Below are 17,373 nucleotides of genomic sequence, written 5' to 3'. Positions count from 1 at the left end.
GCAGTCTGAGGGTGTGTCATTTTGCCTGCAATGGCCTAAAATTATGGGCTTAAAGCCACAAATTTACACAATTTGCAGTCTCACTCTGTTGAGCTTACTTATTCAGTTCAACAGCATGATATGTTGATCCTTGTGAAATGTATGCTTCCTAAAACACTATTTTCTTTTGTGCTACACTTTACTTTGTACAGAGGGTCTAGACTCTGGGGTATCAAGAAACAAATGGCTTGCATGGACTCTGTTGAAATTTAAAATTTTATCCCATCACTTTTTGTAGTGCACCAGTTTGACACTATGAAGCTTACTGGAAATGTAAACAATTCCTATGGCGAAGAGCGAAGTACTGAGCCAAACAAGATGATTATTAATGTTAATTCAATATCTGGAAGCTTGGCCAACATGCTGAACCCTTCCTCCACTGCCAAATCGACATCATCCTTTATAACTTCTCTGTTTGTTCACTGATTGGCCCGATTTAAATTCTATGGTAAAAATCCATCTCAGTGGGAGAAATCCCAGACAGAGCACTGAAGCCACAGTTAATTATTGTCCATGTCACTTGATCCCAGCTGCTGAAAGCACTGAGTTCAGTGAAGCAAAATGCAACATCTCAAATATTATGAAAGATAAGCAAATGAGGAATTTCCAGTTACACAGACAAAGCTGGGAATTGCTTAAAACACACACCTAATCTCCTTAGGAAATTAACATACACTAAAATTCTAGTATTTTGGAAATGGTTCTCTTTTGTACAGAACCCTTTGTCAACATGCTTAGAAAAGAGGAAAGGACCCACATGCTCTGAGAACTGATGCCACCTCTTACAGCAAATATGTAATGACTAATGTCTGTGGTTTTCATAGACTTCTGTTTCAATACAAGCAGTGCATTCTGAACTACTAGTGTATCTGAAAATTGCAACTGGCATTCACAATAGATTACAACAGATTACATTTTGGGCACTAAAACATGTATGAGACATCTGTTTTAGCAGCAGCAGATTTACTTCTTCTGAGTCATGCATTAGGTCTGTTTGGCTGGAACATCTGCAGATTCCTCCTTCTCTGCACCAAGACATGCAGCAACATGCTATTTTATTTCCTTTGTACAAGTGTGCAAGGTTTGAAAAGGAATTCATGCTTGTTTCAACATAAATTCACATGAAAACCAATATCAGCCCTGGAAGCAATTCCAAACTGCAAAGACATGGGAAGCTTATTGTCAGCGTTTTTCTGTGAACCGGATACCACCAGAGCGCTGCACGCCTCACCTTTGTCCATTGTGTTTGTGTGAAAAAGGAAGCAGAGCAGGGTTGTGAGATCCAAGGAGAGGAATCCATCGCACTCTTTCTGACTCGTATCAGTTACATTCCTCACCAATACCACCCTATCAGATGACCCCGTCTAGCTTTCCCACCGGTTCAGCGTTGTAACAAGCATCCTGTCCTGTAAAAGCTTTAAAAGTTTCTGTCTCGGGACACGTACACTCATGAAAGACTCATGCTGTGTCTGAGTCTGAAGGCTTGAACAAAATCTATTGAAGCAAACAGAAAGCAAGACAGGGAGAAAATCAGTGAGTCAAGAATTTAGTTTTGGGAGTTTTAGAGTAACGACCAAAAATAATGTGTTCCTGGCCATGATTACTGCAGCTTCAGGAAAAAAATATATGCACTCATCTGACAGAACTTTAGTAGGTCTGCTGCATATTTAACATTTTTCAACAATGTGTGTATAAAAACAGTCATAGAGCCTCTTGTTTAAAACCTAGTTGACTAATAAATTGGTTGCTTAGTGTATAAGATTGAAGATTAAAACAATGAAGAAAAAAATCAAAAAACATTAGGTTGCAGTGTTTTTGACCCGCATCTGTAGAAAATTATGATGCTTTTGAGAAGCAGTCAGTGTCCCAAAAATTGAGGCTGAAACAAAACTTGACTTGAGGGCCTACTTTCTGTCAATACAATCATGCAAAAGATACTTCAGCCAATAACATTTATGTTATACTGTTGACTGTTTATTAGCTTCAGATTCACCGCTTAACACACAACTGGGTGCTTGTTTTATAGTTAACTGAGTCAGACATCAAGCAATTCATTGTCTTTTCATTATCTATTACTTATTGTTAATAATAAGTAAATAAGTAATATTAAGTGGCCTGAGTTTTTGTGTGATCTGAAAAACATCAGTCTAACAAATAAGAAATAAAAATAGAAGAAATCTGTGAGGAGCCAAATATTTTTTCTGTCTTTTATTTACTATGTTTACAGCACGTTCATTTGTTCTCCTTTCCTGTGTAATTTCAAATCAGCAGTGAACCCTAAGCAGATGCAAAGTTTGTTTATGACTCAGGCCAGCTCTGTATTGAAGCTTCAATAGCCACAAACATTTACTATATTTAGCACCAGACCTGATGCATAAAGGTGTCTCATATTTTCTGCAAATGCTCCTGTTCTTTCCCACAAACTAGATTCAAATCATGAAATATAGGTTTAGTTAGGCTCAAGGTTTCAGAGCCCACAGGCAGACAGACACTCTGAGGATTTATTTTGTGGTGTAGCATTTCAAATGTTGATCTCTAGTGACTTTTGGAAAGCATCCATAATTCTCAAAGGATCAGCCTCACATTCCTTTGGTAGTTCACAGGAAGTGTGCTACAATGGAGGACAAAATGACCAGAGGCGTTGCCCATCACCAGACATACACACAGAGAGAGAACGGAGGAAGTAGTGAGTTGGTGTTAAATGACATGAACAGGCTTTTTAAAAAGCTGGAGACTGGCTGTGTTGCTTTAGATTCTAGACATTAGAGGGGAAATGCGAGCACCATCCACTTTGCCAACTGTGCTCTCTCCATGCAGAGCTGCCCATGGAGGTTTTTAATTTTAAAGAGTCTCTTCAACAACAAAACATCTGAGGCATAATGGGAAATTTTACTTATTTAAGAAGGGCTGAAAAGCCATTTGCATGACAGTGGACACCATCAGCAGTTCAATGCTATCTCAGGGGGCTTATAGATTTTAGGTCTAATAAGATAATCAGCCGGAGGCTAGCTGCTACATACAACAATTGATTGCTGTGGTGCTTCGATTGCACCCATTTTCTTTACCAAGTCAACTGGAGTTTACATTTTAATTTTGGGTGGCAGTTTTAGAGGTTGTAGGTGGATCATGTAATAGTGTGATAATACTGTGTTTATAATCCTCCATTCAATACATTAAGATATTAATCAGTTATTCAGTCTTTATTTGGAGAGCTCCCATAAACATTACTGCTAGTTTAATTTATTGCTCTAAATTGCCCTTAGAGTTGAGTGTATGCATTCATGGTTGTTAGGAAAAGCAATCCAGTCGATCACACACTAGTCTTGTGATGGACTCGCAAGCCTGTCCAAGGTGGATGAAGCCCCAAGTAAATCATATCATAAAAATCAAACACAATTGGTGTACTGAATTTAATTGATAAGAATCAATGTAAGTTGCATCTTAAATCACTTAAGATACAATAAGAAAATGATGCCTCACCGTGGGTTTTTGAGCTTGACCAGAAGACTTGGGGGGTGCTGAAAAGATAAATACATTGACAAAGACAATGGTTTTGGAAGTCCTTAAAAGCACCTTCAAATAAATTCTAAAATTTATAGGTAGGCAATGCAAAAACTTCAAATTTGGAGTAATTTGATTTTTCTTTTTGTCACCATTTCTTCAGATAGACTTTGTAAAGGTTGCAGAGGGGCCATATTATTAAAACTACAAAGCAGAGCATTTCTGTTGTCTTGTTTAAGCTCTAAAAGTATGTAATCAAGTCTCTGTGTTCAACAGAAATACACATGATTAGCATGCTGTAACAAAAACCTCTGCAATGTAAAGGGCCCACAAGTCAGTCATGTTTAACATCCTCAACATAGTGCTGGTTTGGTCTTATTATGTCATAAATAGTCCAGACAAACATTTTGACTATGACAGAAATGAAGATTTGTTTTCTCCCTACAGGCAAGAAATGTATCTCTTTGAGAACACAAAAGTGGACGTTTCTATAACTTACAAATGTCAATGTGAGCTATGGTTTTGCCCTCTGTGATTGTTCTCTTACTTTGACATGTAGCCTCATCTGAGTGATGAGAAATCCTCTGTAGGTTTGAGATTGGGATATTTGTAGAGTAAAATCAAACCGTGGCATCCTTTTTGCTGCCGCTCTTCATTATGTGTGGTACAAAGAGCCTATGTGCTTGTAGTTGTGGCATTTCAAAGACCTCAAATTCCAGAAAACAGCTGCCACACACACACGCATACATACACACGCACACCCCCACACACAAGCACACACACTTAAGCAATCTCTAACAGCCTTAACACAGATGCAACAGCTTACCCAAGAGTGACCTGTGGTGAAAGCCACAAGACTGGATTCCTTCAGGCCTGGGACAAGCTGCAGCACTGTTTCCTTTATTCCCTCTATAACACATATAACAGCTGAAGCTACTTTTCATATAAACATTATACTTGCAAAACATGCTGTTGTAATAAAAATGGGTGCACCTAACAACCTATAGCATTGTTTAAAAAGAAACCAGCATGGGTCCCTCTATGATCGAAGCCTGCTGATATGGTAAAGATGAAAGGCCAAAATATAATGTGGCATTTCAACAGCTAGTCATTTTTGAGACACATTTCCAGGAACGTTCCTGGTAGGAGCTTTGGTATTCTGCATTTTTTTATGGGTGAACAATTGCAGATGATAAACTGACTGGGCACACAGCCAAATAGTTTTGGTAGAACTAGTGTAAGGCAAAGACTGTTAACAAACCAGACAATAAAACTTAACATGCACATTGTGAAAAGGCAAGATTTACCATCTGATAATCCCGTAGGCAAGTTAAACAAAGGGTTTTCTTGTAAACATTAAACTTTGCATTAGATCTAAATGAACGCAAAAAGCAAAATCATTAAGCTCAGTTGTATTCCAGAGGAACATAGTGCTAAATGGACAAACCTGACAAACAACTTTAAACAAGCTTTAGGTTTGCAGTATCCATATTGTCACTATATATAGCATTAATACTATTAAGTTTTCATTCATTTGAGTTGAGGTTAAAATACTATAACAATTCCACGCAAGATGTTTTATAAACCTTATGGGCTGGTGAAAGCCTTCAGTAAAATTAATTCTCACCAATGTTTGCATCATGTTCTACTTCTGTAAAATAATAAATCCAGTCCTTCCAATCAGAATCTCTGTCAAAATCAAAAGTCACTTTTGGTTGCTAATGCCGACTCATCAGCTCAATTCTTGTCTCTATAATGTCATTGGCTTCATACACTCAGAGCAAAACCAGCGTTTCCTTTCCTTTAGTGTGCTTTTTAAGCAATATTCTAGCCCCTCACATCCCTCAGTGAAAATTCATAATTCAACGCTAACCACTAACACTAACTAACACTTTATCAAGGAACAAAACAAAACATGTCACTAGATTGCAAAACAAACACTTTTATTTTATGGTTTGCTAGTTTTGGCTGCAAATAATTTCATAAATGTTTCTGTTTTTAATGTAAACATTTAAATCTTCATCAGAAAAAAAATATTTTGTGAAATTAAATGGTGTTTTTTTTTCTGTTTTAATGACAAAATGGCCCGAGTGCATTTTTAGTTACGGAGTGCGAAGCCTTCCGGGTGCAGGGAATTTTTTTTTTCTTTTGCGTTCCCTCCCAATAATGTACTGATCAGTTCATGCGGCCTAACTGAATACTGTAAGCCTTTCTGCTTTAATACAAGGTTATGTGAGGTTTTTCCATGAATGTTAATATCTCCTTATGAAATGTCAGAAGTTTTATATCTTTTTCTTTAGTTAATGCACCACAAACCTGTGATACAAACAAAAACTTTCCGTAAGTAGGAAAGAAGTAAAAATACATCCAAACTACTTGGACTATTTCTGAGTTATTGTCGCAGGGTAATAAATCATCTGACAGTTTTGATTGTGTCTCTGTAGTCTGAATGGTTTAAAGGGCCGTTCTCATGTGCAATTCCATCGCAACCTTAACAGACACAAACATGCAGTGAACAAATCGATTTTCAATCAGTTTTTTTGCACCAAAGAGTTAAAAATTATAAACACGTTTTATTATAATGAAACACGGCTAGAGGGCCGCACTGGGTTAACTCGGGGAATCTCATCTGTCCGACTCGTGTATCAATCAACTCCAAACCACTTCTTTGTTCTGTCACAATTATCGATTTATTCCATTTTGATCATCATGCTCCAAACTTTGCAAGGACTGACCGCCCCGCTCACCGCTTCCTCATCCACACAAAGCCAGCGCGCCAGTAACCTTCCCATCCATACTGGATGACAGCCACGCCCACATCGTCACGCCCTCCACCCAAGTGTCAAAGCCGCGTGCTCCTGTCATATCTTAACATGCAGTGATTGAATGTTAAGGTATTCAACATGAGTGATTGAAAATCACTGCATGTTAAGGTTGAGATGGAACTGCACATGAGAACGGCCCTTTAAACCATTCAGACTACAGAGACACAATCAAAACTGTCAGATGATTATAACTCAGAAATAGTCCAAATAGTTTGGATGTATTTTTACTTCTTTCCTATTTACGAAAAGTTTCTGTTCATATCATAGGTTTGTGGCGCATTAACTAAAGAAAAAGATATAAAACTTCAAATATTTCATAAGGCGATATTAAAATTCATCAAAAAACCTCACATACCCTTGTATTAAAGCAGAAAGTACGGCGGCCACTAAGAAAGGCTTACAGTATTCAATTATGCCGAATGAACCGATCAGTACATTATTGCGAGAGAACTCTAAACCTTTTGCGAGAGAACGCAAAAGGGGAAAAAAAATCCCATGTCCCCTGGAGGGCTCCGTATTTAGTGGAATCTGCTGCCAACTTGTTTATTTTGAGGGATTCCGTTCCATAAAATACAATTACTGTCTTCCTCTTGATGTAAACGTGTTCTCTTACTTTTTTACATTCTCTCTGTTGCCTTTTTAATACCTCGTTGGCCTAATAAAGCGCCGCGCTGCTCTCCTCCTCCTCCTGAGTGTGTGGGTGTGTGTGTGGGGGTGTGTATGTGTGTGTGGTTTTTTTTTGTTACGCTTTTGATCCCCGAGGGACCTCGCGTTTTACATTCCTGGCATTCCGACCTCAGTCCCTCCTCGGTTACTTATTATCGCCGCCTGCTCTCTCCATAATCATTTCACAGCGCGAGAGGAGCGCGGCAACATGAGGCACGTTCAACTCGACTAAAAACCTAGCGAAAATATTGGAAATACTTTGGATTTTAATTCACTTCGGGCAGAGGGTTTTGTTATCATGAAAGCGTGAGCTGGTAAGAGAAGCTTCTGTTTTTTGTTTGTTTGTTTGTTATCAGAACAAAAGTCGCATCGGGACTTTGATACAGAAGCTACATCGTTGTTTCGAGTTAAAACGTTTGAGACTGAAGAAATGTGCTGAAATATTTACGTGTACTTATTTTTGTTTTAGGTTTGATATTTGAGCTTTAAGGCGGAACTATTTTACAACGCGGTTTTGTCCGCTTTTGCTCCCCCATGAGAAAGGAATTTTTGGCGCATGAAGTTTTTGCCTGCCATAAAAAAAACTCACCACATCGCACAATTGTCGCTGTTTGAAGGCTTTCTTGTGGCTACACAGTTTCTATTCTTTAACATAAATGTATGGCCACTTTGTTATTACTGTTTCTCTCATAGATAGTTCTATAATCATCTCTATGTTTCCCCTCTCAGGTTCACAGCTGATTGAAAACATTTCCACTTTAGACTCAAAGCAGCTGTGCTGATCCTTTTGGAGAGAACCTTGTTTTACACTGTACCATGTCGTCCACTGAGGAGCCGTCTGGCACGGTCCTACACCGGCTCATCCAGGAGCAGCTCCGCTACGGAAACCCCACGGACACCCGCACTTTACTGGCTATCCAGCAGCAGGCCCTGCGTGGAGGCGGAGGCAGTGGAAGCAATAGTGGACCCAGCAGTGGGGGTGAAATGAGCAGGACCCCCAGGTCTTCTCTAGAAAGCCTCACTCAGGAGGATCCGCTGCTTCCCCACCTCTCAGCGAGGCAAGAGCCGCAGGGCCAGGAGCACCAAGGGGACTACCATCACTCAGAAAGCGGCTATCATCTGCACGGGGAAAAGCTGCCAACCTATGAGCAGGCCAAAGCACATTCCCAGTACCTGTCCTCTCACTGGGCCCACAGGCAGCTCCATGAGGGGCAGCTCGTGTTGCACGATGGATCCTTCCATGAAGAAGCAGATCTGTTGGAGCCAAAATGCAGCCACGTGCGTTCACTCAGCGAGCATCTCATGCAGATGTCTCTGGAGAGACAAGATGCAGCAGCCAAAGCTGCGTCCATCAAAATCAGCTCCCACAGCTACCCGGAGCTCCCCTACTACACCCCACAGTGCCTTCAGAGGATGGGGCAAAACGCAGACAAACGCAGCCCACCCCCAGAATACTGCAGCCCCATGCAGGGTCAGGGTTTTATCCCTCACCAGATCCAGGAACAAGTGCAAGCTCAGCCCCAAAGGTAGAGAAGAAGAACCTTGTTTTGCATCACTACATTTGTTTTTATGTGTGTTTTAGAGACTACTGTAGCATTGCATCACATCATCGGTATTACTTCTTAACCCGCCCAATACTTGCCTTTGTTTCACATGCGTAAACACATACTTATGAATATGAGTCACACTGCAGCCTACATACGGAATTAGATTTCGAAATACTTTCAGAGGAGCAAGTCCTGCCCTCTAGATGTTTGTAATGTTTGGAATACAGCAGCAGCATAATCACAGATACTTAAGTAGTCTCTGGTATTCTGACTAACACTATATCCCACATTTAGAGTCTTACATTCCCAACAACCACTGGAGCCTTTCTGCTGTCTGATTAATAATAATAACATGGTTTTTAATTTGTCTTTCATTTAAACTAAGGATCTTTTTTTCTCAAGTCTTATATTTCTTTGCTGCTAATTAAATCAGACCACAGGAAGGCAACTAGACCCACCTGATCACAAAACAACATTTTTTACATAGATATGTCCAGTCTGAACAGCCAGGAGACGTACCCAGCTACAACACATTCAACAGCCTGCCACCTGCTGGCTTGGAGGAACCTAACCAGGTGGAGCTCTTGGTGATGGAGAATGAGAGACTCAGACAAGAACTGGAAGCTCACCGGGAGAAAACTGGCCGCATTCAAAAGGTAAGAAGCTGACAGTTCCCCTCAGAAATTCCTCAGAGTTGAAAGAGGAGAATTTTTTCTATGTAGAAAAGAATACTAAAATCAAAAAATGACATCTCAGTTTAAAGAAAATCACTCATTAAAGGGCCACACAGCTCCCAACCACCTGCTTTTGAAACAGAACTCCAGCGGTCAGTTGATTCTCTGATATCCAAGATATCTGGAGAACCGCCGTGGCCGGCGCACACCCCCTCCTTTGGACAAACATATGAGATCAGCAGCTGCTGCCTTTTCTTAATGTAGGGCCACAAACACAGGTCTCAGCCGGGTCCTGTGTTTGCACACTTCTTTCATTGTGTAGTTGACATGCTGGAGGCCCATGTGTGAGTCTGCTTTATTTTCAGGCAAGCCATAGATTTCCAGGATAACATTGACCACGTCACACCAAAGTCATTTAGCTGGGTAATAGGCTAGAGTGGTAGGCTGGGGTTTGAAAAAAAAAGTAGTAAAACAGAATCGACTGTTTCTCTTCTCATCCAATTGCATTTTTTCCCATGCTCTTGCTTTTAAAAGGCTCTTTTCCCTCTGTTTTTATGATCTCACCAAACCTTTAATATCCTTGTTCGGCTTGTTTGAAACAGCCTCGGCGACACTCGACACCTCGGCCAAATCTTTGTAAAAATCAGCCCACTCTCTACTAGAGTTATGTCACATGGTTTTCGCCGTGCCTCAGCCCTAAAGAATGAAAATTGCCAGGGCTGGAAAGTTTTCCCCGTCGGGCCGCAGCCCTGAGTAAACATGCCTGAGTGACTGCTGTAATGGTGGGTGTCTCTTTGCCGTTTCCACAGCCCAGGCTCAGGCATGTACACCGTCCCTGCTGGCAGCTTTCCCAAAACCATGTGTCAGTCTTTCTTTATGCGTATTACCTTGCATGCTCCTGTGCACCCATGCGTGCACACACACACCTGGAATTGCAGCTATCACCTCTCAGGAATGTAGATATAAATCAGACTAAGAGGGAGTGGTGCAGGCTTGATTTCCTTCTCAGAATCACACCACACACCCGCGCGCACGTCAACATACACTGTCATGGACAGCTTCCTTAAAACTTGGTTTAAAAATATACCTAGTTCCTACTTAAAGTGCACTGCTACCTGACCGCCCCCACATTGTCCTGTAAGGCATTGAAAAACATGAATTAACATTCCAGGTCCTCTGGAGCTTACATTTTTGTAAGCTGGGCTAACCAAAAATGCCTCCTTTCTTTTTCTTTTTTCCCCCCTCTCCTTTTTCAGCTGGAGCAGGAGATTCAGCGCATTTCCGAGGCTTACGAGACACTGATGCAGGGCAGCAGTAAGAGGGAAAACCTGGAGCAGACACTGAGGAGGAGGCTGGTGGCCGAGATCAGGAGGCTGCAGGATTTCAACAGAGATCTCAGAGGTATGAAACACCCCAGATCACACACAGAGAGGCAGGATGCGGCACCAGATGCTGTTTGAGCTAACTTCAAAATGTTACTGCGTCACAGAAAACCTGGAAAAAGCCAGGACGCATGTTGCAAAAGAAGTAGAGGTGGCTGACCACAACCAGCACATCATGGCCAAACTCCTTGAACAAAGTAAGTTTGCTACTTTGATTTCAATTTTTCTTTCTATCGGCCAATACTGATATTAATGTTGGTATATTGTGCATCCCCATTCAAGATTGAATGAATCATAAAATAATCTGCAATCAAATTAGGGTAGTAAGTCCATGTGGGTAGTCTAATTCTTTGGTGATTCCGAGGTCAAATAAAGCTCTGAAATGGCTCTTTTTATGAGTTTTCGCAATTAAAATAAAGAAATTTGAGGAATCTTTTTTCAATTTACAATTATCCCATTCAGGGTTTTTGTACCTTGAATGGGTACATAACCCCATTCAGGAAGGGTTTTTCTAGGGTCTTAAAATGTATCAAATTTGTAGGTCAATATTCCCCAAAACAAGGTCTAAAATCAACTTTAATGATATCTTACATGTCCACAGTTGCTCATTTATTACGCTTTTCACTAACTATTTCAATTAGTTAAAACTAACCTAATTATTATTAAGTTTAAGTCAGAATAGGTTAAAAGCTTGTTCAGAAATGAGCAGAAATCCAGTCACGGTTACATTATTTTCAATCTTGAACTTGAGATAATCAAATTCACTCCAGATTTGTTAAAAACAGTTCGACAGCCCTTTAAATTTAGCATCAGCAAGAAAGCACAGATGCTAGCTTTAGCGCTGCCAGTTGCTGACATCTAGCTAGTGGTGGTGTTTTTGCTGTGCGTTACAAATCATTCATAGGTTGTGTCCCAAAAGTCCCGATTTGAAAGGATTAAGGTTTCCTCGGTACCTCAGTGGGACAGAGTGCTCATACCTTTGATGTGCGACTCACAATGATTGTGAAATTTATTCCCCCAGAGAAAGACATATGCTGGCAGTAACCAGATGACCTTTAGCTGAAATTTTACATCCTTAGCCAGAGCCCCTTTTAGAAACACAATGCATAGCTGAACTAGATTGCAGAACAGGGCCTCTTTCTGGAGCTTTTTGCGCAAAGGAATTTCACTTGCATAACCTTGGCTGATTTGCTAAGAGGGTTTCATTGCATGAAATTCAGTTCATGCAGCTTTTTTCAAAAGGAAATGAAGTGGTAGGAATGAGCATCCCCATGCCCCCACCTGTTGGGAGTGTAATTTATGGTGTCTGTTTGGGAATCTGGACTCAAGCAGAGCGCTGGTGTTTGTATGGCCTTGATGAGGAATGTTTTGTGCTATGTGGGTCAAAGGGATGGGGAAGCTCCCCCCCCACCACCACTTTCCTTCTCCTTCTCCTCTTCCCTTTTTCTTTTTAACATTCCAGAACTGCTTCACCAAATGAAGAACACTGGGCACCATGTTGCAGCTCTGGAAATTATTACGTGTGTTCTGGAAACTGTTTCTTGCAGAAATGCAGCGATCAGGCTTTTTCTTTGTCATCTGGCCTGCTGATTCCAACTTTGGCTGATGCCAAAAATACTTTTTTTTTCCCATTCAAAAAGAGAAAAACGCATGTTGCAGGGTTTCTAATAGGGGCGATCCTTTCTAATCACCCCTAGGATTTTCTAACTTATGCATCAAAGTATAGGTTACTAATTGTAGACAGATTTTTTGATTAAACAGAAAAAAGTACATCTTGCGTATATGATGGTGGTTGATGTGTTTATAGCCTAAAATGGTTAGAGTTTTGTTGCATGCAGTAATAAAGAAAATACATTTTTCTCCTGCTATGTGTCAAGGCTCACCTTCCCATTCTCAATTTTTTTTTTCAGATGAGGAGCAGAATGCTGAGCGGGAGCGTATGGAGCGGGAGATGCAGCGCCTACGATCGACAGTGGAGGAGCAGGGCCTCAGGACAAAGCGGCTTGAGGACGCTCTGGAGGCGGCTCGGGGACGAGGGCGTCAGCTCGAGGATGAGCTGAGGAGGAAGAGGGCGTACGTAGAGAAAGTGGAGAGGCTCCAGAGCGCGCTGGCTCAGCTGCAGTCAACGTGCGAGAAGAGGGAGAGCCTAGAGATGAAGCTCAGGACGAGGTTGGAGCAGGAGCTGAGGAGTCTGAGGGCTCAGCAGGTAAACCTCATCGCCAAGCACAGCAGTGACTGAACATGACGTTTCTGATCAGTAAGTTTTAAAAAAATATTCCATCTGTTCATTTCAGAGGCAGTCTCAGCCGCCGGGACTGACTGTGAATTCGCTCCAAGAGCGCCTGCGTGAGCGCGAGGAGCGGATTCTGGCCCTCGAAGCCGACATGGTGCGTTGGGAACAGAAGTACCTGGAGGAGAGCACCATGAGGCAGTTTGCCATGGAGGTGGCTGCCACTGCTGCTGCTCAGAGGTTCTTAACCTTTTACTAATGTTTAATTGGACTGATAAGCTTCAGTTTATCCCAGTTTGAAATTAAGCAAAGAAGGATTTTATATTCATTTATTTATTTATTTGTTTTCTCAGAGACACCACCATCATTAACCACTCACCCTGCCACTCCTCTAACAACAGCTTTAACGAGGATCTGCCACTTCCCGATCACAGGAATCAGGAAATGGAAAACAGGTAAACAATCAGAAAACAAGGATGAAAATTATCTTTTTGCTTTGTGTGTTTGTTTGTTTTTTTAACCTATGTTATTTTATTCCTTTTTCACTTCAGAATTCGAGCCCTTTATGCTCAGATACTGGAAAAAGATGCTGTGATAAAGATTCTCAACCAGCGGCTGCATCAGGATCAAAGTCAGAAGGATGAGCAGAGTCCTCGAACAAACCTCCTGAACACGGTGGGAGCTCCACTCCGACCGGCTTCCTCCACTCCCTCCATCAGCACAGCTTGCTCCAAGATTAAAGGTCAGAATCATTATGAGCCTTTTACAAATTACTGAATGTTTGGAAGTCCGATGCTGACATTTTCTGTGACGGGGTCTTTAGGCAAAAATCTGTCAGACGATCAGACTTTGCCAGTCCGTCAGTTCTCTGCCCAGTCTGAACCTTCAACGCTCGAAAAGCAGCCGGAGGAAACCAAACCTACAGAGGGAACCAGCACAACTAAGCTAAGCAACGGTAAGCAGCCAATCAGAATCGCAGCTTGAAGCTCCAACATCACACATTATAAAGCTAAGAACTGAAAATGCACACGTCCAGTAATTTTTGTCCTCCCTTACATTGATTAACCATGGTGAGGATTAACCAGCTGGTCACATTGCATCAGTGCAGGTCACGCTTTATAATTTGTGGTCTGTGGAATGTGCATGGTTGGAAAGTAATTTGAATCTGTTGACTGAACACATTCACCAGACTGTTTTCTGTGACTGTGGAGAATTTTCTTTAACCTTTCCAGTCAGTGCAAAACTTTTTCCAGTCTTTTAACCTTCAAACATATATGTAATATTTCTCTTCCTTCTTTTTCTTATCCTCCAGACAAGGCAGCACCGAAGAAGATGCTGTCAAATCCCTTCAGAGGCCTGGATGATCTGGAGTCGGAGGCAGTGGAAATTTTCATTTAAGCCACCGTGATTTGGATTCTGAATGAAAGGACAAAAAAAACTAACTTTTGGGTATCTGTGAAGACTGCAAGAAAAAAGAATGAGGCAAATATGTGAATGCATGAAAGTTGGGGAGTTAAAGAGGGCAACGTTTGAGAAACGGACAGTTTTTTTTGTGTGTTTTTTTCACATGTTGGCAGCAGAGCTGGGCTCTGAACATCTTTCTCACACTGAGCTGGTCACCTGCAGGCAGTCTGCCCGGCACGCTGAGAAAAAATGAATCCTCTGAGGTACTTGGACAGTATTGTGGATTGTAATCTGGTGACATATTCTCATAGAGTATATGCCATGCTATTTATATAAATATTTCTATCTATGAATATAAAAATGCTGCTTATCCCCTTTATTAATATTCTTAATTTTATTATTATTATTATTATTATTATCTTTTTTTCCCCCACTAAGCTAATGAGCTATATTCTTACCTTATATGGTTTCCACATTCCCTAAATATTAATAATTTCAATGTTTTTTGTTGAATATTCAGCAAGGGGTTAACTTTCTGACCTGTGTTTCCTCTCTTCTTTTTCTTTTGTGGGTTTAATTTTTAATAATTGCTTTCCCATCACACTGATGATCTCTTTTTGGAGGTCTGCCCCGATCTCATTAATTTAAACTGATAACACATGATCTGAAAATCCCACTGCTCATGTTTCTCCAGCCTGAGCTGCTGGTTCTGCAATGGTTTGGAGATATGTGAACAATGAGGTCTGTAATATATAGAGTGTGTTTTTATTATAATTATTTAAACTGACAGAGACCTGGTGTTGAAGAAGTGTAGTTTTGGGATGTTGTTGTGTAATTTTATTATTATTTTTTTTACCCCATCCTCTCAAAAGTATGTTTGCATGTGTGATAGTAGTGAGTGTGAGCCCCGATGTGGTGATTCTGCTGGTTTGATTACCACCGAGGGGCCAAAAAGGTTAGTGTTTTGTTTACTGTGAGTTGCAAACTAACAAACAGGTTAATTAATTTTATTCTATATTTTATAACGGATGTTTGTATTATTATTTTAGATACAGTAGTGCTCTGAGCAGGAAACCAAAGAGTTATTTTGTAAGTTATATGCCGACAATCACGGCCTTGTCAAGCTGTAAACAACCAATCGTAGGTTGAGTTCAAAAACAGGCATTTTTTTTTGGTGAAATCAACTGTTGAATTCATGCAACATTTCAATAAAACAATAAATGTTCCCATAAACATTAACTATTGCATTTTATTTCACGCAGTAAGCACCAGTTTTTACTGAGGTGTTAATAAATCATCATTTTCTCTTGAAGAGTGTTTTTTCTATCACTCCTGTATCATTGTCAACTATCCTCTCATTCCTGCCCTCTTGTTCCACCACTGCAAAGAGCTCTCTTCATTAATGAATACCAGAGCCGCATTCTTTCGGGTTCAACTTTCTCGGGTGGCTTGTTCTCTTGTTCTCTTCTTGCCATGAAGAGCAGGCTTGACATAGATCACATTCTCACGAGGACACGTAACCCTATACGAGACAAAAACAGGTTTGCCAGATTAGCCTCTAATGCTGTTTGAAATTCCTCATGTACCTTTGCTAACATGTTACATTCCCAAACGCTTTTATTGCCTCTAATTCAGGTCCCCCTCCACCCGGAGGTGTTTATGAAGTATTATTGGACATGCAACAGGATGTAATGAAGGGAGGATAGAGAGCTCTGTTATCTGTATCCATTTCCAGATAGATTTCTCTCATCCACACTGAGTCAGATTTAGAGTGGAACCAGTTTGCAGCAGCAGAGACCCAAAGGCTTTCAAAGAGCAACTTGACTATGGGAATGACTGAGATGTGGGCAATCAACATAATTGTGCCATAAGTGCACGTAATAAAGCTGTAATGCATTTTTTTAAATAACACAAAGTTTTCAGCACATGATGTAATGAGTTTGACTGAAGATGTATGTTCATGCTCTAAAAGCACTCACAAACATTTGTGTATAAACGATGAAAGGTTGCATACGTACCCGACAATAAGAAGGTGTTGGGTAAAGCAACCTAATTTGGGTCCAAGATCAAATAAGGGTTAATCCAGCCTTGGAATGATTTAACTCTAAAAGAGTTTGGCACAGTATGTTGCTTTAAGTCTATAATCCTGACACTGCTTTACATTTTAACTGTAACAAAAAAGCCAGAACATATGAAATCCATAGAGGGACAGATCCCCTTTCACAGCACTTTTCATTGCCTCAAACACATGGCACTTGAGCAAACAAAACCAAAACACAGTCACAACTTCAGTGTCCTTTCACAAAGATGCTGAAAAACTTTCTGTTTGAAAGTGACAGGAATATTTTCAGTCTCTGCATTCATGCTCAGGGTTTTATGATGGGTGAAAAATTACGATTCTTTGAGGATTTAGAGTTATTGTTGGTATGTTGTTGCAGCACAAATGCCAACAACGGACACTAAACTAAGCATGGAAACATAATTTGTATAGTTTATTAACAACCCCATATCATTCATACTGATTTGAGCCCAATATGAAATTCCCAGGGTACTGAGCCAAAGAAATAAGAGCAAATTGGTCCAAAAAAACTGCAGAAAAAAAAATAAAAAATTCTTGGTTTTATAAAGGAATCTTCCAACTCCTCCTGATCAACAATTACAGTCCATCTTCCTGCATCATACTAATTCTGGGGAAAAGAGCAAAACGCATAGTCGAAACATGTCAGCTGCCTTTCGAATTCACAAAGGAATGTTGGCAAGTCTTCACATTGTTGTCAGTCACTTGGCCAGATAAATGTTCGCTCTAAGATTAATGGCATAGCATACCACCAGTTCATTCTCTGTGTTTTCCCATGCGAGCTTCACTGTTGAAAACATCTAAAATATCTCACATCCTCTCTGCCCTAGTCCGGACTTGTTTAGTTTTTTCTTTTTTCACCAGAATTCCTCATCTTCTTTTCCTAGACACATTGTAGTGGGTTATGGCTTTTTCCTCAATACCCTGTACCAAACTTTAGACACAAATGTGTGGGGTATCAGTTATAAATGACTTTTTAAAGGTCAGGCATTGGGTCATCATTTCTGACATATTTTAGAACGTTTCTC

General features: G+C 40.6%; 1 protein-coding gene across 2 annotated transcripts; it reads left to right on the top strand.

The window, feature by feature from the left end:
• The first annotated feature begins 7,199 nt into the window (after positions 1-7,199).
• On the top strand, positions 7,200-15,507 carry LOC116721951 (angiomotin-like 2a). 2 transcript variants are annotated; one of them, XM_032565992.1, is made up of 12 exons: positions 7,200-7,345; positions 7,501-7,689; positions 7,761-8,557; positions 9,066-9,234; positions 10,509-10,653; positions 10,742-10,831; positions 12,545-12,840; positions 12,929-13,104; positions 13,218-13,319; positions 13,416-13,606; positions 13,688-13,819; positions 14,177-15,507. In XM_032565992.1, exons 3-12 carry the CDS (start codon positions 7,848-7,850, stop codon positions 14,260-14,262), a joined length of 2,097 nt encoding a protein of 698 aa, XP_032421883.1. In that variant the 5' UTR covers positions 7,200-7,345; positions 7,501-7,689; positions 7,761-7,847; the 3' UTR covers positions 14,263-15,507. The 2 variants fall into 2 exon arrangements, with proteins under 2 accessions (XP_032421883.1, XP_032421882.1); XM_032565991.1 differs by lacking the exon at positions 7,501-7,689.
• Positions 15,508-17,373: the final 1,866 nt, after the last annotated feature.

Source organism: Xiphophorus hellerii, chromosome 6, assembly GCF_003331165.1.
Source record: "Xiphophorus hellerii strain 12219 chromosome 6, Xiphophorus_hellerii-4.1, whole genome shotgun sequence".
NCBI classification, from domain to species: Eukaryota; Metazoa; Chordata; class Actinopteri; order Cyprinodontiformes; family Poeciliidae; genus Xiphophorus; species Xiphophorus hellerii.
Note: the sequence above shows the minus strand (reverse complement) of the source record. Positions and strands in the feature narration are given on the sequence as shown.